The sequence below is a fragment of the Macaca mulatta genome, chromosome 16 (genome assembly GCF_049350105.2).
Source record: "Macaca mulatta isolate MMU2019108-1 chromosome 16, T2T-MMU8v2.0, whole genome shotgun sequence".
Lineage (NCBI taxonomy): Eukaryota > Metazoa > Chordata > Mammalia > Primates > Cercopithecidae > Macaca > Macaca mulatta.
In genome coordinates this window covers 67148622-67176581 of record NC_133421.1, presented here as the reverse complement: position 1 = coordinate 67176581, position 27960 = coordinate 67148622, and the positions used below count along the sequence as shown (strand labels likewise).

The 27960-nt window shown below is 46.2% G+C and overlaps 3 protein-coding genes across 28 annotated transcripts; 2 read left to right on the top strand and 1 right to left on the bottom strand.

The window, feature by feature from the left end:
* The first annotated feature begins 732 nt into the window (after positions 1-732).
* BECN1 (beclin 1) lies at positions 733-14178 on the top strand. 24 transcript variants are annotated; one of them, XR_013405747.1, is made up of 13 exons: positions 740-856; positions 1133-1264; positions 4474-4541; positions 5345-5406; positions 5858-5926; positions 6077-6167; positions 6274-6410; positions 6539-6733; positions 8583-8729; positions 8865-10114; positions 10628-10688; positions 12525-12667; positions 13393-13651. XR_013405747.1 is itself a non-coding variant. In XM_077969109.1 (13 exons), the coding sequence occupies exons 2-13, from the start codon at positions 1135-1137 to the stop codon at positions 13559-13561; spliced, it is 1419 nt and encodes a 472-aa protein (XP_077825235.1). In that variant the 5' UTR covers positions 740-856; positions 1133-1134; the 3' UTR covers positions 13562-14178.
* CNTD1 (cyclin N-terminal domain containing 1) lies at positions 13390-26408 on the bottom strand. 3 transcript variants are annotated; one of them, XM_015119796.3, is made up of 7 exons: positions 25853-26227; positions 20925-21000; positions 20217-20385; positions 18761-18923; positions 17813-17957; positions 16764-16860; positions 13390-14936 (listed from the first exon to the last, which is right to left on the bottom strand). In XM_015119796.3, the coding sequence occupies exons 1-7, from the start codon at positions 26019-26021 to the stop codon at positions 14766-14768; spliced, it is 990 nt and encodes a 329-aa protein (XP_014975282.2). In that variant the 5' UTR covers positions 26022-26227; the 3' UTR covers positions 13390-14765. The 3 variants fall into 3 exon arrangements, with proteins under 3 accessions (XP_014975282.2, XP_077827923.1, XP_077827922.1); XM_077971797.1 differs by having other exon boundaries at positions 26071-26227; XM_077971796.1 differs by lacking the exon at positions 25853-26227 and adding an exon at positions 26258-26408 and having other exon boundaries at positions 13579-14936.
* On the top strand, positions 26384-27443 carry COA3 (cytochrome c oxidase assembly factor 3). Its single transcript, XM_001111970.5, has 2 exons — positions 26384-26620; positions 26915-27443. The coding sequence occupies exons 1-2, from the start codon at positions 26407-26409 to the stop codon at positions 27019-27021; spliced, it is 321 nt and encodes a 106-aa protein (XP_001111970.2). The 5' UTR covers positions 26384-26406; the 3' UTR covers positions 27022-27443.
* The last annotated feature ends 517 nt before the right edge of the window (positions 27444-27960 follow it).

The following is a 27960-nucleotide window of genomic DNA, read 5'->3' as shown; positions in this document are numbered from 1 at the left end:
CAACCTCCACCTCCAGGGGTCAAGCGATTCTCCCACCTCAGCCTCCTGAGTAGCTGGGATTACAGGAGCACGCCACCATGCTCAGCTAATTTTTGTATTTTTAGTAGAGACAGGATTTCACCATATTGGCCAGGCTGGTCTCGAATTCCTGACCTTGTGATCCACCCACCTTGGCCTCCCAAAGTGCTGGAATTACAGGCGTGAGCCACCATGCCCAGCCTTTTGTTGTTGTTGTTGTTTTGAGATGGAGCCTTGCCCTGTGGCCCAGGCTGTAGTGCAGTGGCCCAATCTCGGCTCACCGCAACCTCTACCTCCAAGGTGCAAACGATTCTCCTGCCTCAGCCTCCCGAGTAGCTGGGATTATAGGCGCGCACCACCACGCCCGGGGAATTTTTGTATTTTTAGTAGAGATGGGGTTTCACTGTGTTTGCCAGGTTGGTCTCGAACTCCTGACCTCACGTGATCCGCCCTCCTCGGCCTCCCAAAGAGCTGGGATTACAGGCGTGAGCCACCGCGCCCGCCTCTCCCTGAATTTAGAGAATAGCGGAGCCTCCCCATTCTCTGCGTAATTGGCGCCTACGCTTCCCGTGGTAACCTTGGTCGTCCGCTGAAGCCCGCTGCTTTTCCCAGCCTGGCCTCTGGGGGTCGCTGCCGGGCCCGTGAGCCTGTGGACCAGGAGCTCGTGCTGCCGTCGTGGCGTCACGTCCGGTCTCGGGCGGAAGTTTTCCGCCGGCGGACTGGGAAGTCGCTGAAGACAGAGCGATGGCAGTTCTGGAGGCCTCGCTCTGGGACCGACCCGAGGCCACAGTGCCCCCGCGGTAGACCGGACTTGGGTGACGGGCTCCGGGCTCCCGAGGTGAAGAGCATCGGGGCTGAGGTGGGACCTTAGAAGGGAGTTTGAGAACCCTCACGGCTCTTATTGGAGTCCCTTCCCTGACCCTGGGTTCTGAACTATCCTTGCTCAGGCTGCCCCGGAAGCAGGTCCGCCCCGTTATCATACCATTCCTAGAGGGAACGGCGCAGACTGGGAGTTCCCTCCTTTTACCGTCGTCACCAAGGCATGTAGTAACCCCGGGCCGGAGGTTCAAGGGCGTCGCTTCTCCATAATATTGCCTCTTTTCCACCGCCGCAGGGATGGAAGGGTCTAAGACGTCCAACAACAGCACCATGCAGGTGAGCTTCGTGTGCCAGCGCTGCAGCCAGCCCCTGAAACTGGACACGAGTTTCAAGATCCTGGACCGTGTCACCATCCAGGAACTCACAGGTCAGCGAGACCCTTGGAAAGAGGGTGGTCAAGAATGTGGAAGGTGGGCAGCTTTGGTGATATAATTCTTATGGTGGCTGTGTAGTCTGCCACAAACTCATCGTGTGAACCTAGGAAAGTCACTTCATCTCTCTGGCTCCCTGTTTTCTCCTCGGGAACATAAAGCATTCTGACACTGTGGGCTTCTGAGAGCATTCTGACCGACCAGGAGCGATGGCTCACGCCTGTAATCCCAGCATTTTGGGAGACCGAGGTGGGCAGATCACCTGAGGTCAGGAGTTCGAGACCAGCCTGGCTAACATGGCGAAACCCCGTCTCTCCTAAAAATACAAAAATTAGCCGGGCGTGGTGGCACGCGCCTGTAGTCCCAGCTACTCGGAATGTTGAGGCAGGAGAATCGCTTGGACCCGGGAAGTGGAGGTTGCAGTGAGCTGAGATCGCACCACTGCACTCCAGCCTGGGCAACAGAGCGAGGCTCCGTCTCAAAAAAAGAGCTTTCCGTAGCAAAAGAAGGGTCCTTATTTTCTGCTCCTGCTGTTTCAGAGAAAAGGAATATGTATGTATAATAATAAATGATGTTTGTTGAGGACTTACTATATAGTATTACCAAGTGCATTACACATGTTACTTCATTTAGTCCCTGTAACAACCCCTATGGGGTACACCATCATTACATCATTTTTCAGATGAAGAATTGAGGCACAGTGAGATTAAGTGACTCACCTGAGGTCCAACAGCTGGTAAATGGAGTAGAGTCTTAAAGTCTGAAGAATTTGCTGGACATGATGGCTCATGCCTGTAATTTCAGTGCTTTGGGAGGCTGAGGTGGGAGGATCGCTTGAGCTCAGGAATTCTAAGACCAACGTGAGCAACCTAGCAGAGATCTTGTCTCTACTAAAAAAAAAAAAAAAAAAAAAAAAAAAAAGCTGAGTGTGATGAGTGGTAGAGGCTGAGGCAAGAGGATCACTTGAGCCCAGGAGGTCAAAGCTGCAGTGAGCTATGATCATGCCACTGCACTGCAGCTTGGGCAACAGAGCAAGACCCTGTGTCAATAAATAAATAAATAAATAAAAAAGGCCAGGAGTGGTGGTTCACACTTGTACTCCCAGCACTATGGGAGGCTGAGGCAGGTGGATCACTTGAGCAGGAATTCGAGACTAGCCTGGGCAACACAGTAAGACCCTGTCTCTATAATTAAAAAAATAAAAAACCCCAAAACCCCGCAAAGTCGGAAGAATTCAGATTAAGTCAGACAGTAAAAGAGAAGACTGAATAGGCAGCTTAGATAAACTTATGGGCCTGGAGTCAGCCTGCTTGGGTTTAAATCCTGGCTGTCATTTACTAGCTGAATGACTTTTTGCATGTTACTTCTTTTCTCCAAGCCTTGGTTTCTGATTTGTCTGTAAAATGTTGAACTGCCTCATAACGAATTTATAAAGTTCAAATATGACAAACCACAGAAACACTTAGGAATATGCTGGGCAAATAGCATTCAATAAATGTTAGCTGCTATTATTACCTGGTTTCTTTTTTTTTTGAGGGGAAATTAGCTCTTTTTTTTTTTTTTTTTTTTTTTTTTAGATGGAGTCTCGCTCTGTTGCCAGGCTGGAGTGCAGTGGCACAATCTCAGCTCACTGCAGCCTCTGTCAGCCTCCCGAGTAGCTGGGACTACAGGCACACACCACCACGCCCAGCTAATTTTTGTATTTTTAGTAGAGACAGGGTTTCACTGTGTTGGCCAGGATGGTCTCGATCTCTTGACCTTGTGATCTGCCCGCCTCAGCCTCCCAAAGTGCTGGGATTACAGGCGTGAGCCACCGCGCCCGGCCGAAATTAACTCATTTAATAACAGTTTTTGACTTTTTATTATGGAAAATTTCAGACCTATATAGTCAAGAGAATAGCATAGCCTGCCTTGTATTCATCACCCAGCTTCAACAATCAGCCATATTCTCACATTCTTATGTTATCTACACCTCCACTCACCTCCCATCCCCTGCTCAATTATTATGTTTTTCACATCTTTTTAGAAAGGTAAATTGTCGTGCCTTGAAATATATGAATCTTAGCTATGCATTTTTGACAAATGGATACACTCATGTAATCTGGATCACTGCAATTTAGCAATGTTTCATCTTCCCAGAAAGTTTCCTTATGTTCCCTCCTTGCTATTCTGGGGGAAACAGATGTTTACTTTTGTGATGGAAAATTTCAGAGTATATCATGAACCCCTGTGTACCCATCACCTAGTTGCAACAATTATCAACACATATTTCATCAAGCTTTATCCACAACCCCATCCATTCCTTTCCACCCTGAATTGTTTTGAAGCAAATCCCAAGCATAAATACTGTAAATATTTCTGTATTTTTGACAGGTAAGGATTCTTAAAAATAAATGATACTGGCCGGGCACAGTGGCTCAGCCTGTAATCCCAGCACTTTGGATAGCCAAGACGGGTGGATCATGAGGTCAGGAGATCAAAACCTGGCTAACATGGTGAAACCTTGTCTCTACTAAAATACAAAAAATTAGCTGGGTGTGGTGGTGGGCGCCTGTAGTCCCAGCTACTCAGGAGACTGAGACAGGGGAATCACTCGAACCCGGGAGGCAGAGATTGCAGTGAGCCGAGATCGCGCCACTGCACTCCAGCCTGGTGACAGAGCGAGACTCCATCTTAAAATAATAATCATGACACCCTTATGCCTTAAAAAAGTGAACATTTCCTTCATCTGATTTAATGGGGGTGAGGAGGACCACAGATTCTTTTTGGTGTAAATGGTACTTTAAGAAAAATTAGGCCGGGCGCGGTGGCTCAAGCCTGTAATCCCAGCACTTTGGGAGGCCGAGATGGGCGGATCACGAGGTCGGGAGATCGAGACCATCCTGGCTAACATGGTGAAACCCCGTCTCTACTAAAAAATACAAAAAACTAGCCGGGCGAGGTGGCGGGCGCCTGTAGTCCCAGCTACTGGGGAGGCTGAGGCAGGAGAATGGCGTAAACCCGGGAGGCGGAGCTTGCAGTGAGCTGAGATCCGGCCACTGCACTCCAGCCTGGGCGGCAGAGCGAGACTCTGTCTCAAAAAAAAAAAAAGAAAAATTGGAGGTGAGGGTGGTGATGAGAATATTTCAGACTCTTTTCCCATACTTTCAGATGCCCTCCTGCTTTGATAAGACTGTGTCTGACCCAATATTTTCCTTGCCCTTAGCTCCATTACTTACCACAGCCCAGGCGAAACCAGGAGAGACCCAGGAGGAAGAGACTAACTCAGGAGAGGTAATAGAAGTGCCGTCTCCCCTATCTTCCTCACGTAGTAAACATTCCAAATGGGAGATATGATATGAAAACACAGGAATGCAGGCTTGGTTTCTGCAGGCTACTTGGCACTTCTAGAGCCCCCAGACTTTTGGGGTCTCTGGGTAAGGAGACATTCTACATGATCAGGCTGTTGTGCACTATTGGAGGTACAGATCTGCACCTGAGGTCACAGGGTTACTGAGTGAGCCATTTTAAAATGTTAGAAAGGGCTCTTTACTTGAAGCAGAATTACAAATTATTGTCGGTTGGAGATGGGATGGTCTGTGTGTCCAGGTCGTTCCAGAGCATTGATTTGCATCTGTTGTTCTAGCTAGTTGTTAATATCTGCTCGTCTGCATTCTCAAAAGCATCCTGGTTAGGACAGCGAATTGTATGATTACCCTGGACAGAAAGAATTGTCAGTGTTAGAGAACATGTCATTTTAAGTTGTGATAATATCAGTGATCCTGTGGAGCATCTGTGGAGCAACATCCTGTGAGATAGTGTTGAATACACACCTGAGATTTCTTCTCAAGTAGCAAGGGAGCTGGAGTATTTATTTACCCGCTGCTGCCAGTCACTGGGAGAGTGCTGATGTCAGGTTTAGTGGAGGTCATTAATACCTCCACTGCTTTGATAATACCCATTTTTTAAGTCTCTGTGGTTTATCAAGTCTTGTGGTTATCAATCAAGACTAAAGCCATATAGTTCTGAGGGTGTTTGGGAGACGAACTCTACCTCTAAGCTGCCAGAATTCTAATGCCCTCTTATTTCTTTCCCAGGAGCCATTTATCGAAACTCCTCGCCAGGATGGTGTCTCTCGCAGATTCATCCCCCCAGCCAGGTGCCTACTACTTCTCAGCCCCCATTCCTTGCCAAAGACTAGTAGAATTTTAATTAAATCCAGGAATTGAGACCTGGAGCCAGGTGATGGAGATGCATCATCACCTAGCCTTTTGGCCCTTTCAGCAAAGATGTATTCCCCTATACCTGGCCCGTCACCTTCCAGTATGGATTTTTTCCTGTAGCCATTCACACAGTGGGAAAGGGTAGTAGCTTTAATGATGAAGTATTGAAAAAAATTGAGGGAGTGATTGACTAATCACCAAGAGATGGGCTCTTGAGAAGTTTCAGAATAGCAAATGTCGTTAGATGTTTGGGTCTTTAGTTCTCATTGCTGCAGGTAAAGAGGTTGCTGGCAAGGGGTGTAATGTTTTTTTAAATGGCCTTTCCTGGTTCTCCGTTCTTTTCCACTGTAGACATATCAATTTTTTATGCTCCCTTTCCCTCCTTAGTCCATCAAGGCCAACCTTCGTGCTGAGTGTCTCTGTGGAAGACCAGCATGGCCTTCCTTTGGGAGAGAGGTACCCTTGGGAGGTCAGTTGGGCTAGGAGTGGGTATGTGCCCTGAGGCCCCTCAGCTGGTGCTTGAGAGTCTCTGCCACTGGCATTGCAGTAGGTGGAGGAAGCCTCTCTGTTCCCTCATGTGGCCCGTGGGCGGGGGGCTGTCTGCAGGATGATGTCCACAGAAAGTGCCAACAGCTTCACTCTGATTGGGGAGGCATCTGATGGCGGCACCATGGAGAACCTCAGCCGAAGACTGAAGGCAAGTCGGCCCCATTCCAGTGGCAAGCAGTAGGTCTGGCTGGGAGAGTGGGTAATTGAGCAGGAAGCATGGGGGAGGCTCTACCCTGACTCTCCCACACTTCCAGGTCACTGGAGACCTTTTTGACATCATGTCGGGCCAGACAGATGTGGATCACCCACTCTGTGAGGAATGCACAGATACTCTTTTAGACCAGCTGGACACTCAGCTCAACGTCACTGAAAATGAGTGTCAGAACTACAAGTGAGTGTCTCCAGAGCCACGGCTCAGAGCTGTTACTGCTCTGAGACTACTTGGTGCTTACCCAAGAGCCCTACTCCACTCAGGCAAATGGAGCTCTAGTAAGTATAGTCTTCCTGTGTCTTTGGCAGACGCTGTTTGGAGATCTTAGAGCAAATGAATGAGGATGACAGTGAACAGCTACAGATGGAGCTAAAGGAGCTAGCACTAGAGGAGGAGAGGCTGATCCAGGAGCTGGAAGACGTGGAAAAGAACCGCAAGATAGTAGCAGAAAATCTCGAGAAGGTCCAGGCTGAGGCTGAGAGACTGGATCAGGAGGAAGCTCAGTGAGTGCTCACCCTGTTCTATCTTCTCGCACTCGAGGCTCCAGGAGAGGAAATGACTTCCAGCTGAATGTGTCTAATTAGTCTGTAAACTCTAGTCAGCTGTCCAGTCATCAGCATGCCTGCCCCAGATCCTGCATATTGCTTCCATGCCCTGTTTCTAGAGGTTTGCTGGGAGAGTTACCTATGAAGAGTCGGCATGATTAATGAAAAAAGGACGTTGGTTAAATAGAGAGTGCAGAAACCAGAGCTCCAGTCTTGGCTCTGTCCTGTAGGGAATGGGCTTATTTGAATGAATCAGCCACTTTCTAGCCATCCTTGTCTGAAAAGATGAGCTAATTAGTCTACGTTTTTCCCTCCAAGCTTAAAAATTTCACGGAGGCCAGGTGTGGTGGCTCACATCTGTAATTCCAGCACTTTGGGAAGCCAAGGCAGGAGGATCACTTAAGGCCAGTATTTAAGACCGTCTGGGGCAACATAGTGAGACCCCATGTCTACAGAAATAAAAATTTTTTAAAAAACTAGGCTGCTGTGGTAAACCTGTAGTCCTAGCAACTACTCAGGAGGCTGGAGTGAAGAATAACTTGAGCCCAGGAGTTCGAGGTTGCAGTGTGCTGTGATCACACCACTGCACTCCAGCTTGGGCAACAGAATTGAGACCCTGTCTCAAAAAATAAAAACATTATGGATGTCCTTAACCTGAGAGAACCTTCTGTCTAGTGGAGGAGACACAGTGTCCATACTAACTAAAGTTGTGAAAATGAAGGACAGAGAAAAGTCCAGTTTTTTCACACAGTATAACAAGTTTCACTGGAAGTGGGGTATAGTAACTATTTAAAGGACAGTAAGTGTATAGAAGTGAAACTTTAGAAAGCAAATTATGGCCAGTTCACGGAAGAAGCCACTATTTTGTTTGTTTTGTTTTGTTTTGTTTTGTTTTGTTTTTAGAAACAGAGCCTTACTCTTATCATCCAGGCTGGAGTGCTGTGGTGCAGTCATGACTCACTGCAGCCTCGACTTCCTACACTCAAGCAATCCTCCCACCTCAGCCTCCCAAGTAGCTGGAACTACAGGCGTGCAACACCATACCTGGCTAATTTTTAAATTTTTTATAGAGATGGGGTTTCCCCATGTTGCCCAGGCTGGTCTTGAACTCTTGAGCTCAAGTGATCCACCTGCCTCAGCCTCCCAAAGTGCTGGGATTACAGGCATGAGCCACCATGCCCAGCGGGAAAAAGCCACTTTTTTTTTTTTTTTTTCTTTTTGACAGAGTCTCACTCTGTTGCCTAGGCTGGAGTGCAGTGGTGTGATCTCAGCTGTCTGCAACCTCCGCCTCCTGGGTTGAAGCAATTCTCCCACCTCAGCCTCCCAGGTAGCTGGGACTACAGGCATGCGCCACCATGACTGGCTAATTTTTGTATTTTTAGTACAGACGGGGTTTCACCACGTTGGCCAGGCTGCTCTCGAACTCCTGACCTCAAGTGATCCACCCTTCTTGGCCTCCCACAGCGCTGGGATTATAGGTGTGAGCCACCGTACCCGGCCCCAAGAAGCCACTCCTAACCCATTCACCTCACTTCTGAAAAAGATCAGAAATAAAGAGATTTTTTGCCCTGGTTTGGGAGAATTCTTTTTTCCTCCACCTTTTTGCATATGGGCAGAAGGAATATTTCTGTTCCTTCCAGGCAAAACAGCTAGGACATACATGTTCCTCAGAATGGGATCTATGCCAAATATAAAAGATGCTAGAGCTAGAAGTAACTATGATCACTAAAGAATCGTTCATAGTGTGGTGAGAGAGAAACTAGCCCCCAAACTAACAGCCTTCAATGTCCCCCTTGGCTGCTCACAGGTATCAGAGAGAATACAGCGAATTTAAACGGCAACAGCTGGAGCTGGATGATGAGCTGAAGAGTGTGGAAAACCAGATGCGTTATGCACAGATTCAGCTGGATAAGCTGAAGAAAACCAATGTCTTTAATGCAACCTTCCACATCTGGTAATGAGAGCTGGGGGATAAGGAGCACCACACATACCTGGACCTTAGCTGTTGACCACTAAGCCTGGGTGCCCACTTCCCACAAAAGAGGGACTGTAGTTGATCTTCACTCAGCTAGGTTTCTTTCATTCGTAGTGATGGGATAGGCACAGTAGGGATTGGAATGCTAGAGCTTGGTGACATCCACCCTTCTAAAGAAAGGAAAAGGCCTGAGCTCTTCAGCCACTTAAAAACCTGGTAAGCTGCCTGGTGCTGATTTCTTATACCCAGGGTGTTTGATGTTTCATCAATTTAATAACTGTTTAGCATCTACCCTGCAATAGGCACCGTGCTGAGTGCTAAGAAGGCAACAGCAAAACAGTGTGCAGTCAACCTTCTAGTTGCATATCATCTGGTGGAAGGGATGGATAAATAACAAGCAGTTGTAATACAGTGTGATGATGGTAAACCCAGAGTGCTGTGGGGAACACATAAGGGCACTTGATCAAGTTTGGGGAGGCCACATGGAGAGTTTCCCCATAGGAGACTTATGTTTAAACTGAGAGGTAAAGTAGAAGCCTACAGAGAGGGCGTTGTTCCTAGCAGAGAGAACATCATGTGCAAAGCAATGGGAAAGAGGGAGTGGTGAATTCAGAGAACAGAAAGGAGCTTATTGTGACTGAAGATTGAGTGTAAAGGGGAGAGTGACCGGATATGAAACTGGAGAGTTACCAGTTCCTGAAGGATCTCGTAGGCCTCATTAAGAGGTTTGGACTTGATCCAAAAGGCAGAGAAGACACTGAAGCATTTTGGCTAGGGAAGTGACATAATTACACTCGTATTTGTGAACGATGGCTTTACCTGCACCATGGGGAATGACTTGGGGTAAAGGGGTGGAATCGTTGGAAAGGATACTTGTCAGTAGGAATCTAAAGGAAAAGAGTAGTAGCATTGGATTTGGAGAAAAGTGGACAGATAAGAGAGTTAGCAGGTAGAATCAGGAGAGGTTGGCAGTTTTGTGGGGAAGGAGCTGAGGAGCATTCAGAGATAGCACCCAGGTTTCTGCTTTGGCATCTGAGCAACAGGGAAAAAGTTTTTGACTCAAGTTTTGGACATGTATTTAAAGTGCCAAGTAGTACAGCTCGTATATATGGACTTGAAGATAGATTGAAGCTAGGTTTGGGGTGAGAGTGGGAAATCTCAAAAGTTTTAAGTAATCCCTGTATTTCCCTCACCCTTTCTGCCTTCCTCTGTAGGCACAGTGGACAGTTTGGCACAATCAATAACTTCAGGCTGGGTCGCCTGCCCAGTGTTCCCGTAGAATGGAATGAGATTAATGCTGCTTGGGGCCAGACTGTGTTGCTGCTCCATGCTCTGGCCAATAAGATGGGTCTGAAATTTCAGAGGTAGGAAGTGTAGCCCTTTCTTGGGGAGTGGTGTGTCTTTGATATAATTTGTATCTCTAACCTGGTACTGCTCTCCACCATGCCAGGAGCCCTTGCTGCCCACAGACTGGGAGTTTTCTGTGGCTGGAAAGCCGTCAGTGCCTTGTTTTCCCCTCACCACAGGGCTCTCTCCGCTGATCACAGTCACTGAGTGCATGACCATAGCATAGTTCCCAGCCTACAGTCCCCAGAGCCTTAGCGTTCCTCAGGATATTTTCAGTTTGTGTTTCTTAAATTTAAACTACAATGTAACATTTGTTCATGGAAGGCCCCCTGGCAATTATATAATAAATGTAGTTTGTTTATTAAACAAAATATTTTAAACGTGGATCCAGTGGGGAGGTGGGAGAGGTAGTTGAGCATAATAAAAGAAGCCCTTGGCTAGAATGAAGAGTGAAATCTTTGGGTTATAACTTCCCAATAATCACTTTAGGAGGAGTCCTATATCCATCTCTGTTTGTATCTCTGTTTTAGATATCGACTTGTTCCTTACGGAAACCATTCATATCTGGAGTCTCTGACAGACAAATCTAAGGTACTCTGTGAAGCTCCATTTTCACTGAAATACAGAGTTCTTATATCTCTTAACAAAATGGACGGTTTGCTTTGATATTGGCATTCAATTTATTTTTTAGACCTAGATATCATTGAAGAGCCAGTGTATTGTTCAATATCTTGTCTAGTTCAGGTTTAGTTTTGGGGGGCTTGTAGATGAAAATTAGGTTTTGACAGTCTGTTGAGAAGGGATATGGGCAGGTCAGAGGAGGATGTGTGCACTAGGATAGGAAAAGAATCACCATGACATAGATGTTTATAGCTTGGCTATCACCAGAAGTGGTTTAGATTTTGGATTTTTTTTCAGATTTTGGGATATTTGCATATAGATACTAAGATATCTTGGGAATGGGACCCAAGTCTAAACACAAAATTCATTTATGTTTCTTTTTTTGAGACGTAGTCTTGCTCTGTTGCCCAGGCTGGAGTGCAGTGGCATGATTTTGGCTCACTGCCTTCCAGGTTCAAGTTACTCTCCTGCCTCAGCCTCCCGAGTAGCTGGGATTATAGGCGCCCACCACCACACCCAGCTGATTTTTGTATTTCAGTAGAGGCGGGGTTTCACCATGTTGGACCAGGCTGGTCTCGAGCTCCTGACCTCAGGTGATATACCCACCTCAGCCTCCCAAAGTTCTAGGATTACAGGCGTGAGCCACCGCGCCTGGCCTCTATGTTTTATATATACCTGATACATGTAGTCTGAAGGTAATTTCATACAATATTGTAAATAATTTTGTGCATGAAACAAAGCTTGTATACATTGAATCATCAGAAAGCAAAGGTGTCAGGTATGGAATTTCCACTTGTGGCATCATATCAATGGTCAAAAAGTTTCAGGTTTTGTAGCATTTTTTATTATTTTTATTTATTTTTTATTTTACTTTTTTTTTTTTTTGAGACAAAATCTCGCTCTGTCACGCAGGCTGGAGTGCAATGGCGTGATCTCGGCTCACTGCAAGCTCTGCCTCGCAGGTTCACTCCATTCTCCTGCCTCAGCCTCCTCTCCTCCTGAGTAGCTGGGATTACAGGCACCCACCACAATGCCTGGCTAATTTTTTGTATTTTTAGTAGAGACGGGGTTTCACAATGGATGCTCTCGATCTCCTGACCTCAGCCTCCCAAAGTGCTGGGATTACAGGTGTGAGCCACCGCGCCCAACCTATTTTTATTTATTTTTCTTTTTGTGGTTTTTTTTGTTTGTTTGTTTTTTGTTTTTTGTTTTTGTTTTTGAGATGTAGTTTTGCTCTTGTTGCCCAGGCTGAAGTGCAATGACATGATCTCGGCTCACTGCAACCTCCACCTCCTGGGTTCAAGTGATTCCCCTGCCTCAGTCTCCTGAGTAGCTGGGATTACAGGCATGCACCACCACACCCGGCTAATTAGGTATTTTTAGTAGAGACGGGGTTTCTCCATGTTGGTCAGGCTAATCTCAAACTTCCAACCTCAGGTGATCCACCTGCCTTGGCCTCCCAAAGTGCTGGGATTACAGGCGTGAGCCACCACGCCTGGTCTATTTATTTATTTTTCTTTTCCCATCTACTCTTCCTGGAAAGGTTTTGTAGCATTTTGGATTTTTGGATTCAGGAAGCTCAACCTATGGTACATTTTCATTGATGGTGAAACAGTTCTAAGTGCATTGTTATTTGCCCAAGGTTATTGTAGTTGTTCAAATCTATGGAAGATAGAGTCCAGCTACAATACAAGTTTCCAGTGGGATACAGAGAGAACATGACTTGAGAGATTGATAGGATTGGGAACAATCTCTAGAAGCCTGTCTTGGTGCCAGACCCATAGCCAGTTTTCTCTTCTTGGGCAGGAGCTGCCGTTATACTGTTCTGGGGGGTTGCGGTTTTTCTGGGACAACAAGTTTGACCATGCAATGGTGGCTTTCCTGGACTGTGTGCAGCAGTTCAAAGAAGAGGTTGAGAAAGGCGAGACACGTTTTTGTCTTCCCTACAGGTCAGTATAGCGCAATGCTGAGTCAACCTGTATAGGACCAAATTGAACAGAATTGAAGCAGCAGTAAGAATGGAGGCAAAACAGTATAAATGGTGGGAAAGCAAAAATACGGCACAGAATCACATGACATTGATGGGCAGAGACTGACCCAGTACTGCAAGCAGGACAGAATGTGACCACCTAGTCCTTGGAGTAGAAGAATGTGGCCTTAGATGGTTTAGGGGGTTTTATTGGCATAGAGCTCAAGCCTCCTCTCCAGTTTCAAGAAGGTGTTTCCCTGAAGTCCTTGGAAATACACAGGAATGCTAGTTTTGATTTTTTTAGGATCCCAGTGATGGATGGAAACTCTAGGTTTTACCTAGAGTACGGCTGCTTCTATCACCCCAAAATAAGCTTTTTTTTCTACTGCCTCCTTTCTCCCCTGCCAAGTTCAGGGATGCCTAGGAAAACAGCAAGAAGTACCGTAACCCTCACTCACCTCTACTCCAGGCTTCTCTTCTCTTTAAGTGTGTGTCCTGTCCCTTTACTCTGCAATGACAATGAGGCTCTTGTGACAGTCTTCTTGATTTTTTGGCTTTCAAGCAAATCCAAAATACACTACCGTTCCTTACCAAGTGTTCTTTAATAGATAAAATGACGTGAATGGTCCCATGATCAAGTCCCTGCCCTGAACTGACTTAACTCAGATCTCAGTTACTAATGAGTTCTGCTGTGTCCATCTGCAGGATGGATGTGGAGAAAGGCAAGATTGAAGACACAGGAGGCAGCGGCGGCTCCTATTCCATCAAAACCCAGTTTAACTCTGAGGAGCAGTGGACAAAAGCTCTCAAGTTCATGCTGACAAATCTTAAGTGGGGTCTTGCGTGGGTATCCTCACAATTTTATAACAAATGACTTTTTTCCTTAGGGGGAGGTTTGCCTTAAAGGCTTTTAATTTTGTTTTGTTTGCAAACATGTTTTAAATTAAATTCGGGTAATATTAAACAGTACATGTTTACAATACCAAAAAAGAAAAAATCCACAAAAGCCACTTTATTTTAAAATATCATATGACAGATAGTTTCCAGAGCTACAACATGCCAGGTATAGCTGCCAACCATTGTCACAGTTTTGACTCTTAACCCCATGAACTCCTTTCCCTTTCTTCTCTGAAAAAAACTAATTTAAATTTGCTTTTTTTTTTTAACTGAGTTGAATTGAGATTAATGTGTTTTCACTGGATTTGTATCTCTCTCAACTTCCCGCACTTAACAGTATGAAATAGAAACTTGTCTTTACTGAGACGAGGATATGTTTGAGATGCACAGTTGGATAATGTGGGAAAATGACATCTAAGCTTTACCTGGTCACCATGTGATGTGCAGATGCTTGAAATGTAACACTTCTCACTCGGTTCTCATACTGAATGCCGACTGCTCTGTGTTAGAGATATGAAATGGTGTTTGATACTGTTTGAGACATTATGGAGAGATTTAATTATTTGTAATAAAAGATTTGCTGCAGTCTGAAAACTGCCCAGGGGCGCACTGTTGGGTTTTTCTTTAAAATAGAGTACTTTGTATTCTGGAAGAATTGAATTATAATGCAGGTATGTGGAAATTCTGTTGAAACATGTTCAGAGTTAGTTTTAGTTTTAAAAAAAGACTCTAGTAAAAATAGATAACTGTTGAGGAAGCCCTGTTTGTGTAGATCTGAATAACAGAACAGAGATGTTAAACTAATTTTAAGGGGAAATAAAGGCTACCTCCTTGATGCTTAGTCAAGGTCACCCAGATAGTCTGTATTTGAGCCCCTGATTAATACTGATCTCCATGCCTGATGTTCCTCTTAATGAAATTAAAAGTATAAATATCTTGTTAAACAAAAATGAAACAACTGTCTCCACTTAGCTTTTTAACATTTTCAGGCTGATATAACAAAAAGGGCATGCTCGTCCACCTTAACTCTCTCTGATAAAGAAAAAATAAGCATGAAATTGGCATACAAAATACAGTTCAAAAGAGACTTGGAACTTCTGTACCCTTAGTATGAAAGTAAACAGAGGGAGGCATGAGTGCAGTGACGGAAGGCTGTTTATATTTGGTGGATTCAGCCTCCCTCATGTGTTAGAGGAAGCAACAGTCTTCAGAGCTCTGGCTGCCAGGTGGGGAGGAATAGACTGCTGTCTCCCCGGAGTGTTGGCTCCCACGCTGTGAGTCAGGATTGCATAAGAGAACTCAGCAATGCTTGCCAAGGCAATACCAGTGATGCTCTGCAAATGCCCCACAACCTTCAGAAATAGAGACAGATTTCTTATTACTAAAAAATCTCAACATGTTTTAGTGCACAAACACACACATTACTTGGGATGTTCTCTCAAGGCAATTGTAAATTCAAATTTCTGAAATCCAGATTCCAGTGTTTGCCAATGGCCAAATTATATTAGGATACCTTTTCCCTGATAATGTTAGCATGGAAACTTTCTGCTAGACATTTCCCTCTGCTGGAGATAAGTTTTGTGAAATATAAGAATGATATTTGGGCCTTGACATTTTCATTAATTGAGAAGATATAATTGTTGGACTTTGTTTTGTTTTGAAACAGGGTCTCACTCTGTTGCCCAGGCTGCCAGGCTGCAATGCAGTGGTGTGATTTTAGGCTCATTGCAACCTCCACCTCCTGGACTTAAGTGATTCTCCCACTTCAGCCTCCGGAGTAGCTGGGACTACAGGCGCAAGCCACCATGTCCAGCTACTTTTGTTTATTTTTGTAGAGATGAGGTCTCACGGTGTTGCCCAGGCTGGTCTCCAGCTTGTGGGCTCAAACAGTCCTGCCTTGGCCTCCCAAAATGTTGGAGTTACAGGCGTAAGCCACCCTTTTTTTTTTTTTTTCTCCTGTTTTTTTTTTTTGTTGTTTTGTTTTGTTTGTTTGAGACAGGGTTTCACTGTCGCCCAGGCTAGAGTACAGTGGCACAATCATGGCTCACTGCAGCCTACAACTCCTGGGCTCAAGTGATCCTCCCATCTCAGCCAAGTAGTCCACGTAGTTGGGACTACAGACATGTACCACCACGCCCAGCTAATTTCTTTCTTTTTTTTTTTTTTTTTCCCCGAGATGGAGTCTCACTCTATCTCCCAGGCTGGAGTGCAGTGGTACAATCTTGGCTCACTGCAACCTCTACCTCCCAGGCTCAAGCGATCCTTCTACCTTGGCCTCCTGAGTAGCTGGGACCACAGGTGTGTGCCACCATACCCAGCTAATTTTTTTTTTAAATTTTTGGTAGAGACAGGGTTTCGCCATGTTGCCCAGGCTGGTCTCCAACTCCTGAGCTCAGGTGATCCACCTGCCTCGGCCTCCCAAAGTGCTGGGATTACAGGCGTGAGCCACTGCACCCAGCTATGACTAATTTTTAATTTTTGTAGAGACAAGGTCTTTCTATGTTGACCAGGCTGGTCTTGAACTCCTGGGCTCAAACAGTCCTCCCGCCTTGGCCTTCCAAAATCCTGGGATTACAGGCGTGAGCCACCATGCCCAGCCTGGACTTTTTTTTTTTTTTTTTTTTTTTGAGACGGAGTCTCGCTCTGTCGCCCAGGCTAGAGTGCAGTGGCCGGATCTCAGCTCACTGCAAGCTCCGCCTCCTGGGTTCACGCCATTCTCCTGCCTCAGCCTCCCGAGTAGCTGGGACTACAGGCGCCCGCCACCTCGCCCGGCTAATTTTTTGTATTTTTTTAGTAGAGACGGGGTTTCACTGTGTTAGCCAGCATGGTCTCGATCTCCTGACCTCGTGATCCGCCCATCTTGGCCTCCCAAAGTGCTGGGATTACAGGCTTGAGCCACCGCGCCCGGCCCAGCCTGGACTTTTAACATAATAGCAGGTTATCATTATAGAGAGAAATGAACAAGCTGAACTTGGGCCTCCATTTCCAGATTTATAAAAGGAAAACAAGGAAACATTTCAGCCCTATCCTAGATTTTTCCCTCTCAAATCTTGCACACTAATCCTAATCCTGGGTCTTGGCACTTCTGTAGGTTGTCTTCTGTTTTCCTTTAACTGATGGGTGAAATGCTTCCTGTTAAATGAATTCTCACCATGCTGGTCCTGCTCAGTGGTGCATACCTGGCTCCAACACTCATGGTTTTGGATGAAAGCACTTGCTGCAATGATTCCTACTGCCAACAGCATGAAGTCTTCCTTCACTGAAATAAACTTTTCCCTGAGTGATTAAAACCACATTAATTTTAAAGCTAGAATGGAACTTGATCTTCTAAATCATAGAGTCATGGAACTTTATGAATTATTTGTGTCAATCATCTTGGATTTTTTAGACATGGAAGGAAATGGTCAAGTAATAGCTCATTTACCTGCTCTCCCATTCTCCCCCAACTTAACTGGGATTAACATGAGCCTTATGTCTGAATGGTTTATAGGCCTTTTGTAGTTCTATTTGTCTCCCTAATGGTTGGTTGTAACTGTGAGGCTTTTAAACAGCCTGTTTTTACAGTGATCAAACACTTTTGTCCAAGTTGCAACCCTATTACTGTTTTTTCTTTTTTTTTTTTTCTTTTTTTTTTAGATGGAGTCTTGCTCTGTCACCCAGGCTGGAGTGCAGTGGCGCGATCTCGGCTCACTGCAAGCTCCGCCTCCCAGGTTCACACCATTCTCCTGCCTCAACCTCCCGAGTATCTGGGACTACAGGCGCCCACCATGCCCGGCTAATTTTTGGTATTTTTAGTGGAGACAGGTTTCACTGTGTTAGCCAGGATGGTCTCAATCTCCTGACCTTGTGATCTGCCCGCCTCGGCCTCCCAAAGTGCTGGGATTATAGGCATGAGCCACTGTGCCGGCGACTTTTTTTTTCTAAGTGACTGACCAAAGCAGTCCAGTAACCTTGAGTTATATGCAGCTATAAAGAAAAAACTAGGAAAGAAAATATGTTAATTACTTAAAGTAATTTAAATTTAAAAGTAAAAGCCTTTAGGGTTTTCCTGACCGTGCTCAGTCCTCTGCATCCAAACAACATATTGGAAGCTAATGAGAACCAGGTAGCCTGAGTAGGTTATCCAGGACTGGATGCCATGCTAGGCTAATTCCATTCCCCAAGTTCTTATGGTCTGTCTCCCCTTCCCTGTTCCTGGAAGGAGCCTACCTTATAGGAGTTGTCTTACCCTTGCAGCTGACTGGGAGTGGAGTTCTCAATTGAAGCCCTCAACAGGCTCTCATATATGGGTTCATGCAGAAGATAGACCAAGTCGAGCAGTGTCAGACAGGTTCCATGCAGCCTCATGGCTGGAACCAAACAGCCATTGTATCCTAGATGGAGTATGGGAATGATAGGGATAATTTATAATCCTATCTTCTCTGATCATAACCACAGTTGTGACATAAAGCTGTTGAGGTGCTAATGTGCTTCCTGGTTGCTATGTTCTGCAAGAAACCTGTTTAGCTGGAGATCAGTTTTGAAGGACAAAAGTAAAGGTAGAGAAACCTCCATCTGTAGTATATGTACAATTAGCATGTAGTTGTCCCTCTCTTACCTTATGCTTCTCTATAAAGTCAACTCTTTGATCCTGCAATAAGAGTGCCTAGTAAGTCCAAACAGAAACCAGTTGCTAAGACACTCTGAGCTTCTTTCCCTGACAAGTGCCAGGGGGAACACCTTTTTCAGTCATCCAGAGACACCATCAAGCTTCCTACTGTTCCTCATTGGCAGGTTCTGCCCACTGCTCCCAAATTCCTGTGCACAATTTTTTTTTTTTTTTTTTTTTTTGAAAAGGAATCCTCTCTGTCACTCAGGCTGGAGTGCAGTGGCACGATCTTGGCTCACTGCAACCTATACTTCCCAGGTTCAAGCAATTCTTGTGCCTCAGCCTCCCAATTAGCTGAGATTACAGGTGCCCACCACCACACCCAGCTAATTTTTGTATTTTTAGTAGAGATGGGGTCTCACTATGTTGGCCAGGCTGGTCTTGAACTCCTGGCTTCAAGTGATCCACCTGCCTCAGCCTCCCAAAGTGCTAGGATTATAGGCATGAGCCATGCCCGCCTCCCCTTGCACATTTTGTATTGTTTTCTATGGAAGCCTCCAACCCATATTCCCTAACACAGTAAGATACCTAAAACCTCTAGGAGCATCTCCACATATGCCAGGGGAGTGGGCAGATTAATTTGGAAGTTCAGGGACTTCAAAACATCAAGCTCTGACTCCAGCAGTTCTTCTTTAGTGTGTAGATAGCCTAGAGCCTGGAGGAAATTCAAGACTGTAATGTTGCTGATTATCTGAGCAAAGAAAAGAGAAGGAAAGAAGAATGTTAGGATAAAGGCCATACATCTTGGCAGAGTGCACAAAGCCCTTCATAATCCAGCCCATTCCTTCATCTCAGTCTTGTCTCATGGTAATTCCCCCTCATATTCTGCTTGTCATTCAGAATTACTTGCAGTTTCCAAAGCCACCATGCTGTCCCTCTCTAAGCCACTACACAGGCTGTTTTCTATACCTGGATCTCCCTTCTTTTCCTCCCTAATTCCTCTCCCTCTTCTCTTGGGATCCTCCCATTTCCCATCCACCCCATTTCAAGAAGTCATTCAAGGCTGATGAGGTACATTTATAGCCCTCTATTTATATTAATCGGAGCTTTTTTTTCACACTATTTGTATGTGTCTTTTCCCATTACATAATAGATTCCTTGTTAGCACAGACAATATTGTTTACTGTTGTAGCCATGGCACCTAGTGCAGCATCTGGCCATAGAAGGAACTCAGTAAGTATTTGTTGAATGAATTATATTTTACTGTGTAGGCATTGGGTAGTGATGTGGAAACATTTTTTTCCCCTTGTAAATGTAATAGTTTGCCTTTACTGCTGATAGGTATGCTGGCAATTCAGGCACCTTATGTAAACTGCCCTTGAGTCCAAGGGGAGGAAAGGTGACCAGTATGAATGATGGCATCTGTCCCAATTATACTTTGGGAACAGAACTTCAGGCTATTTAATACCTGCCTCTGTGTGAGTGAGAGGGGGAGAAAGAGTGAGCATGTGTGTGTGTGTGTGTGTAGGAGGTATGCTTAGGAAGCATAATTACACTCTGGAATTTCCACGAGTTGTATCACCTAACCTAGGAGTAGGTTTCTCACAGCTACCTAGTTTTTTTTGTTGTTGGTTTTTTTGAGACAGTCGTTCTGTTGCCCAGGCTGGAGTACAATGGCACGACCTCAGCTCACTGCAACCTCTGCCTCCCGACTTCAAGCAATTCTCCTGCCTCAGCCTCCTGAGGAGCTGGAATTACAGGTGTACACCACCACACCTGGCTAAGTTTTGTATTTTAGTAGAGATGGGGTTTCACTGTGTTGGCCAGGCTGGTCTTGAACTCCTGCTCTCAGGTGATCCACCTGCCTCAGCCTCCCAAAGTGCTGGGATTACAGGCATGAGCCACTGTGCCTGGCCGTTGTTTTTACTTTGTAATTTATTTATTTTCTTCTTGTCACTGAGTTGAAGCTCATCACAGCCCCCTTTGTATAAAAGCCGGTTTCTTCCTTACACTCAGGTGCCCATGAGCAACTCCAGCTCCTTACTTTGTTTTGGAAGGAAAGTTTGCTGGCCAACTGAACACATGACACAAGACGGAGAGTAAACTTGTTGACAAGCTGCTGTTTCAGAGCCCTCCAATTCTGAGACTCTCTCTTATCTCTTGGCTGGATTGTGGCTTGCCTGCAGATGTTCTCTGCCTGTTTTACCATAAACCTATAAGGAAGGGAAGGAGAGTAAACAATCCACACTCAAACTAAAGGGAGTTTAATTTGCTGGCTAAGAAGTTTACATTTGAGGCTGAGCATGGTGGCTCGCACCTGTAATCCCAGCACTTTGGGAGGCCGAGGCAGGCGGATCACTTGAGCCCAGGAGTTCAAGACCACCCTGGGCAACATGGCAAAAACCCGTCTCTACCAAAAATAAATAAATAAATAAATTAGCCAAGTGCCAAGTGTGGAGGCACATGCCTGTAGTCCCAGCTACTCAGTAAGCTGAGGTGGGAGGACCACTTGAGCCCAGGAGGTCAAGGCTGTCATGAGCCGAGATCCCACCATTGCACTCCAGCCTGGGTAACAGAGCAAGACCCTGTCTCAAAACAACAATAACAACAAAGAAATTTAAATTTGCAAGTTAGAGAGGGTGTAAAACCAGGTCTCAGGGTAAGGGGCAACTACTTGTACTTTCTTAAAGATGTAGGTACATTAGCCACTCTGAGAGGTGCCGCTCACAAAGGCGTTACAGCAGGGCTTTACCTTTCTAGGATTTCTACAGCCTGGTAGCTCACAGATTTCTCCAGACACCATTGTTCAGACAGGAGAAAAACAAACTCTGCCAAAACAGGAAAAAAGAGCCTAATTCACAAGATGCAACCAAAACCACTCTGTGAACTCTTGGCGTTGTGTAAAAGCCATGATGGGGCCAAGGGAAGAGGGTCAGGAGGTGAGAAAGATGACACTAAAACAACCAAAGCTGAGCTTAGTTTCCTTTGCTGCAAATAGGCAGATCAGAGGCATGAAAAGGAGGCTGACTGAGTGCCAAAGACAAGGGTTTACCAAGCCCCCTCAGTGACCCTTGAGCCTTCCTGTGGGTTTCAGCTGATAAAAGGCTTGGCCGGTTACACACAAACATACCAGCTGGTCTAGGTGACCTCTACACCATGCTGGGAACCCCCAGCTTCAAGGAAGATTCTTGGATGGATAAAAACCCTAACTGCTATATTCTGTTTTCTGTGGAATGTTGGCAGGAACAGAAAGATCCCTCCTGGAGCTTCGATATTCTTTATGACACTGTTTGTTTAGTAACCACCCTCTGGAGAACTCCCATTGCTTTACAAACACAAGTCACCTTACAGCTGGACACCATCTCTCCACCACCAGTTTGTTGGGTAAATCTGGTGGCTGAGCCTCTCCCCAGGAGCAAGTGTGTTACTGTGAAGTGGCTTGTTTTTGAAGAAACATCCCCTAAATTGGGGAACATAGCCCAATTTAGGGGGAGGGAGTCATTGGGAAGGTGGGAAGGGTGAGATACCTTGGCAAGATTTTAGCCTGCCTCTGTTTCTCTTTGCAAGAACAGCTCCAGATAGAATTATATTTATCTTGCAATATCATTAGAGGGTGGAAACAAAGGTAAATATCAGTTCTCAACAAAGAAAGCTCCTACAGACCGAAGACCTTTTAGCATTGATCAGTAGAGAATTACACATTTAGGGCCGGGCGCGGTGGCTCAAGCCTGTAATCCCAGCACTTTGGGAGGCCGAGACAGGCGGATCACGAGGTCAGGAGATCGAGACCATCCTGGCGAACACGGTGAAACCCCGTCTCTACTAAAAAATACAAAAAACTAGCCGGGCGAGGTGGCGGGCGCCTGTAGTCCCAGCTACTCGGGAGGCTGAGGCAGGAGAATGGTGTAAACCCGGGAGGCGGAGCTTGCAGTGAGCTGAGATCCGGCCACTGCACTCCAGCGTGGGTGACAGAGCGAGACTCCGTCTCAAAAAACAAAAAACAAACAAACAAAAAAAAGAGAATTACACATTTAGTCAAATAATCATATGTCTTCAGAGAAAATTTAACTTTCTTAGAAAATGAAGTCAAGCTTACACAAGACAGTTTAACAATCTACTCGGCACACGTTACACACAGACGTACAAAACCTCATCGTTACAGAGGCTACGGTTTGGCTAGCAATGTCTAATGCAGAGCAGAATTAGTTTAAGCAATTCAGCAAAATACCCTAGAACATGTAATTGTGTCTCTTATTAGTCATTTTATTTGCTTGACTTTAGGCTTTATTTCTTAGTTTTGTTCTTTGTGTGTGTGTGCAGTTGTTGAGTTTTGGTTTGGTTTTGCTCTGAATTATCTAGGCATTTGTTTCTGTTTTCCATTTTAATTTGCCAAGGAAACTGAGCTTGGATTAGGTGGAATGGATGAGGGTTACACCTTTCCCTTGCTATTGGCCCCACCTCCTCAATAACAAGCATAGTCAGATCTGCTATTAACTAAAAGACCCTCCCCTTTTAACCTCTTAGGGTAGGGCTCCACCTCTCTCTTTTCCATCACTGTTGAATTTTTTTAAACAAATAAATAAATAATAAATAGATGGGATATTGCTACATTGCCCAGGCTGGTCTCAAACTCCTGGGCTCAAGCAGTCCTCCTGTCTCAGCCTCACTGTTGAATTACTTGAAAGCCTGGCTTACACACCTACTGCTTCCACTTCATCATTCACTCCCTAATTTTCTATATGTTGGCTTCTACCTTTCCTAACTTGCTGAAATGATTCTCAGAGGACAGTAAATATGTCCAAATTGTTAAATATCATGGCTTTTTGCAATCTTTAGTTCTGTTGATATCCCTAAAGCATCTGAAACTTCTGACCATCATCCTTTTCAGTCTCCTCTTGACTTCCAAAAGTCCCTTGGTTCTATTCCTATCTCCTCCTTTTATTTCCTTCACAAGTCTTCTTACTCCAATTCCCTGAACAAAAAGTGTTTTCCCAAGGAACTGTCCTTGACCTGCTTTTCTTTTCTCCTTCTAGGAGCTCATCCTCTGCCACAGTTTCAACAGTATCATTGTGAAGGTAACTTGAAAACCTTGATCTCCATTTCTGACCTCTCTTCTAACATATATATATATATGTGTGTGTGTGTGTGTGTGTGTGTATATATATATATATATATATATTTTTTTTTTTTTTTTTTTGAGACAAGGTCTCACTCTATTACCCAGGCTGGAGTGCAATGGCATAATCTCAGCTCACTGCAACCTCTGCCTCCCATGTTCCAGCCATTCCCCTCTGCCTCAGCCTCCTGAGTAGCTGGGATTACAGTTGCCTGCTACCACGCTAGGCTAATTTTTGCATTTTTAGTAGAGATGGGGTTTCACCATGTTGGCCAGGCTTCAAAGCTATTATTATCTTTCCCAAACAAAAGTCACTTTTCCTCCTGCTTTATTTGTGTAGTGTGTCTGTGTGTTTCTTTTTTTTTTTTTTTTTTTTTTGAGACAGAGTCTTGCTCTGTCACCTAGGCTGGAGTGCAGTGGCACAATCTTGGCTCACTGCAACCTCCGCCTTCCAGGTTCAAGCAATTCCCCTGCCTCAGCCTCCCGAGTAGCTGGGACTACAGGCACCTGCCACCACACCCAGCTAATTTTTGTATTTTTAATAGAGACGGGGTTTCCCTATGTTGGCCAGGCTGGTCTCGAACTCCTGACCTTGTGATCCACCCACCTCGGCCTCTCAAAGTGTTGGGAATACAGGCGTGAGCCACCGTGCCCGGCTGTGTCTGTGTGTTTCTTTTAGTGACCACTATACTTCCAGTCTTCTAGGCTCAACCGTTTAGCATAGTCACCTTTTTCTCCTTCACTTCCTAAATGTATCCACAGCAGAACCCTAGACTTTGCCTCTGGAATGTTTTTAATACACCCTCCCTTGTTATTCCCTCTACCCTATCACCTAACCTGGTGACATTGACTCTACCTGTCTGCCTACCTCCCATCTCCCTCTGGTTTAATCCATCCTTTACCTCCCTTACATCACTGCCAAAATAATGCTTACTAAGGGAGGGTTACCGTCATATCCCTTATTTAAAAACCTTCAATGTCTTCTTGGTTTTCTACTAAACCAAGGATAAACTCTTCCCCTTGGCATTCAAACTTCCACATGGAATGTCTCCAAACTACCTTTCCGGTCTTAATTTCAACTCTCTTCCACATGCACTGGCTGACATGGACTGCACTGTACCCACATGCACCCTAAGCACCCCATTTCCATAGCGTTACTCATGCTACCTCTTTTTGGTAGAAATGCTGTCTCCTTCCTCCCCCTTCACCAAACCAATGTCCTCCTTCCTTCAAGGTCTGCCTGAATGTCCCGATGCCTGGGCCATCCCCTGAATTCTTCCTATTACCATATCGCTCCTCTCAACCCCCATAAACGCTTGTTTTATCTCTCTCTGACATCACTTATCTAATCATAGTACCTAGTCATTGCATATTTGTTCTAATATCTCCCCCAACTTGCACATGGTTTGAAGGCAAGACCTCTATCTCTATTTCTTTTTTTTCTTTTTTTTTTTTTTTGAGACGGAGTCTCACTCTGTCGCCCGGGCTGGAGTGCAGTGGCTGGATCTCGGCTCACTGCAAGCTCCGCCTCCCGGGTTCCCGCCATTCTCCTGCCTCAGCCTCCCGAGTAGCTGGGACGACAGGCGCCCGCCACCTCGCCCGGCTAGTTTTTTGTATTTTTTAGTAGAGACGGGGTTTCACCGTGTTAGCCAGGATGGTCTCGATCTCCTGACCTAGTGATCCGCCTTTCTCGGCCTCCCAAAGTGCTGGGATTACAGGATTGAGCTACCGCGCCCAGCCTTTTTTTTCTTTTGAGACGGAGTCTCCCTCTGTCGCCCAGGCTGGAGTGCAGTGGCACTCTAAGCTCACTGCAAGCTCCGCCTCCTGGGTTCACACCATTCTTCTGCCTCAGCCTCCCTAGTAGCTGGGACTACAGGTGCCCGCCACCACACCCAGCTAATTTTTTTGTACTTTTAGTAGAGATGGGGTTTCACCGTGTTAGCCAGGATGGTCTCGATCTCCTGACCTTGTGATCCACCCGTCTCAGCCTCCCAAAGTGCTGGAATTACAGGCGTGAGCCACCACGCCCGGCCTTTTTTTTTTTTTTTTTGAGACGGAGTGTTGCTCTTGTCGCCTAGGCTGGAGTGCAATGGCACGATTTCAGCTCACTGCAACTTCCGCCTTCTGAGTTCAAACGATTCTCCTGTCTCAGCCTCCCAGGTAGCTGGGATTACAGGTGTGCGCCTGTAATCCCACCTGGCTAATTTTTGTATTTTTAGTAGAGACGGGATTTCACTATGTCAGGCTGGTCTCGAACTCCTGACCTCAGGTGATCCTCCCACCTCAGCCTCCCAAAGTGCTGGGATTACAAGTGTAAGCCACCATGCCTGGCCCTCTATTTCCTTTCTAGCCAAGCGGTCCCACTCATAAGTACTCCATACATGTCAAAGAAATCAAGGGGAGGGCACTGGTGAGTCTTGTCCATCAGTATACCCCCAGCACCCCACAGAGAAGGTTAGCAAACATTCTCTGAATGAATAAAATCAACGGAATCTCAAGGTCGTGCCTGAAAGACAAAAGCCCCAGTCTCCCATGAACCCAGCTCCCCGGCCCTGCAGCCGCACCCACGATCCGGGGCTCCCTGAAGCTGCCCAACCGCCCCGAAGCCTCCTGCACTGCTTGCTCATTCTGCTGGGCCAAGTGAAGCAGGGTGTCTTCGATCGTCTCTGTGGCGACAACTCCAAACTGAAAGTCAACGAGGGAGGCCGATCTTGGCCTCATGGGTCCGTCCATATTCACGAGCCTCTTGGGGCACCTGGACGGGCTCACTGGATCCACATACCGACCCCCTTAGCTCCTCTCTAGTCTTCTGCCACACCCTGGATTCCTCGCCCCTTCCAATGAGTGTGTCGTCGCCTCAAGTCTGAGGGAAACCCAATTACCACCACAGCCTGGAACCCTCCACAGCTTTTTCCCACCCCAACGGCCGCGGACTCCTCAGCCAATCAGAAAGCACGTCCGCTTCTCACCTCCCGCATCCATCCCGTGTGCCCGGGAACCGCGGTTCAGCCTAGCAAAGGGCACGCGGACTACATCTCCCAGAGTCCACTGCAGTGGCCCAGGACTACTGTTCCCAGCGAGCCCCGCGCGGCGGCAACGCGAAGAGAGGAGCGGCAACATGGCGGCTTCGGGAGCTGGTGACCCTCTGGATGCTAAGCGTGGAGAGGCCCCTTTCGCTCAGCGTATCGACCCGACGCGGGAGAAGCTGACATCCGAGCAACTGTATTCCATGCGGCGGGCGCAGCTTGCCCAGTGGCAGAAGGTCCTACCGCAGCGGCGGACCCGGAACATCGTGACCGGCCTAGGCATCGGGGCCCTGGTGTTAGCTATTTGTATCCGTCCTTGTTGTAGACTCAAGGGGACCGCATATAGGGGAAGGGGAACAGAATGTGCAAGAGGGCTGAACCACCCGTTTAATTTTGGGGTAAAATGGGGTTAGTACTTTGTTATTCGTAAGGTACTCTTTTATTTTGATTTATTAATAACGGAGTTGGGGTTCAAGGCTTAGAAACAGCAGCGGTGGGAAGCCGGAATCACTGATTTGGGAAGGTAACAAGCGTGGTAGAGCAAATCTAGGAAAGGGGAATGTGCATAGTCCGTGTGGTTTCCTGAACCTACCTCCCCAGATGGTTACACTATCTACTCGATCTCCCAGGAGCGTTTCCTAGATGAGCTAGAAGACGAGGCCAAAGCTGCCCGAGCTCGAGCTCTGGCGAGGGCATCAGGATCCTAATCTGGATGGGTATTGATCATGTCCAACCTGCTGGAGCCCCTTCACATGGTGGATGATGCCCCATGACCCTGTAGAAATTGAATCCTGCTCACAACATTGTTGGCCTTCTTACTAACCTTGGGCCATGATTGATCCCAAGAAACCAGGGACTTAAGCATTTGGCTACTGTCAAAAGAACAGAACTTTGCCTACTGCACACTTGCTGTGTACAATGACTGAGCCCTTTCTTGTAGTTTGTTTCCTTGAGAGATGTGCGTGCGACTGTGGCTTTTCCCAATGTTTCTGACTTTGTGGTTTACCCCCTTCACCTTCCAGGGATGCGATTGTTATGATGTTAGGCGTGGCAGCTCTGTACAGTGTTTGAGCCTAAAGTGGTATAGATAGGGTCAAATTGAGATAATAAACTGAGTCATTCTCCTGGAGTCAAGTGAGTATGGAGGCTGAGAGGCAGTATATGGCACTTCATGCTGGAAAGCTTCACAAGCAGTAGCTGCAGTGGTGGCATTGCCCCAGGGAGCTGTAAATGTTTAACTAGAATTACTTTTTCCATGAGATCTTTCCACCTGATTTAAGGGAGAGATCACTGGGTGGTTTGAGACTGAACCCACGTCTTAGGGGAAGGAAGGTCACTCTTCTGTCCTCTACCCACAAGAACATACTGTAACTCTACTGCTTTTCCCATCCCCAGAGGGAGAGGGAGAGAGAGAGAGGTGGATGAAGGGTGAAAGACAAGCAGTCTTCATTCTTTTAACTTTCCCTTGTACCTGCCTGTACAGGTCTAGGGTGGGGTCTAGAGGGGATCCTAACTTAGTCAAGTGGATCACTGACCTTGCAGTTTCCTCATTAACTGATGGTAGGAAGCCAGAGGGCTGGGGAGCTTCCACCGCTGCCTCCCACTGCGAAAAGAAAAGTCCCTTTTAAATCCTCCCCTACCTCACC

Excerpts from the sequence above, each read along its gene's own strand:
- BECN1 (XM_077969105.1), top strand. The coding sequence starts at position 1,135 with ATGGAAGGGTCTAAGACGTCCAACAACAGCACCATGCAGGTGAGCTTC. Across the intron at positions 8,730-9,964 it reads AATGCAACCTTCCACATCTG|GCACAGTGGACAGTTTGGCA; the intron begins GTAATGAGAGCT and ends CTTCCTCTGTAG. Across the intron at positions 10,689-12,524 it reads CTCTGACAGACAAATCTAAG|GAGCTGCCGTTATACTGTTC; the intron begins GTACTCTGTGAA and ends CTTCTTGGGCAG.
- CNTD1 (XM_015119796.3), bottom strand. The coding sequence starts at position 26,021 with ATGGACGGACCCATGAGGCCAAGATCGGCCTCCCTCGTTGACTTTCAG. Across the intron at positions 21,001-25,852 it reads CAGGGAGCCCCGGATCGTGG|AGTTTGTTTTTCTCCTGTCT; the intron begins GTGCGGCTGCAG and ends CTGTTTTGGCAG. Across the intron at positions 20,386-20,924 it reads GCTGTAGAAATCCTAGAAAG|GTTTATGGTAAAACAGGCAG; the intron begins GTAAAGCCCTGC and ends CCTTCCTTATAG.
- COA3 (XM_001111970.5), top strand. The coding sequence starts at position 26,407 with ATGGCGGCTTCGGGAGCTGGTGACCCTCTGGATGCTAAGCGTGGAGAG. Across the intron at positions 26,621-26,914 it reads GGCCCTGGTGTTAGCTATTT|ATGGTTACACTATCTACTCG; the intron begins GTATCCGTCCTT and ends CTACCTCCCCAG.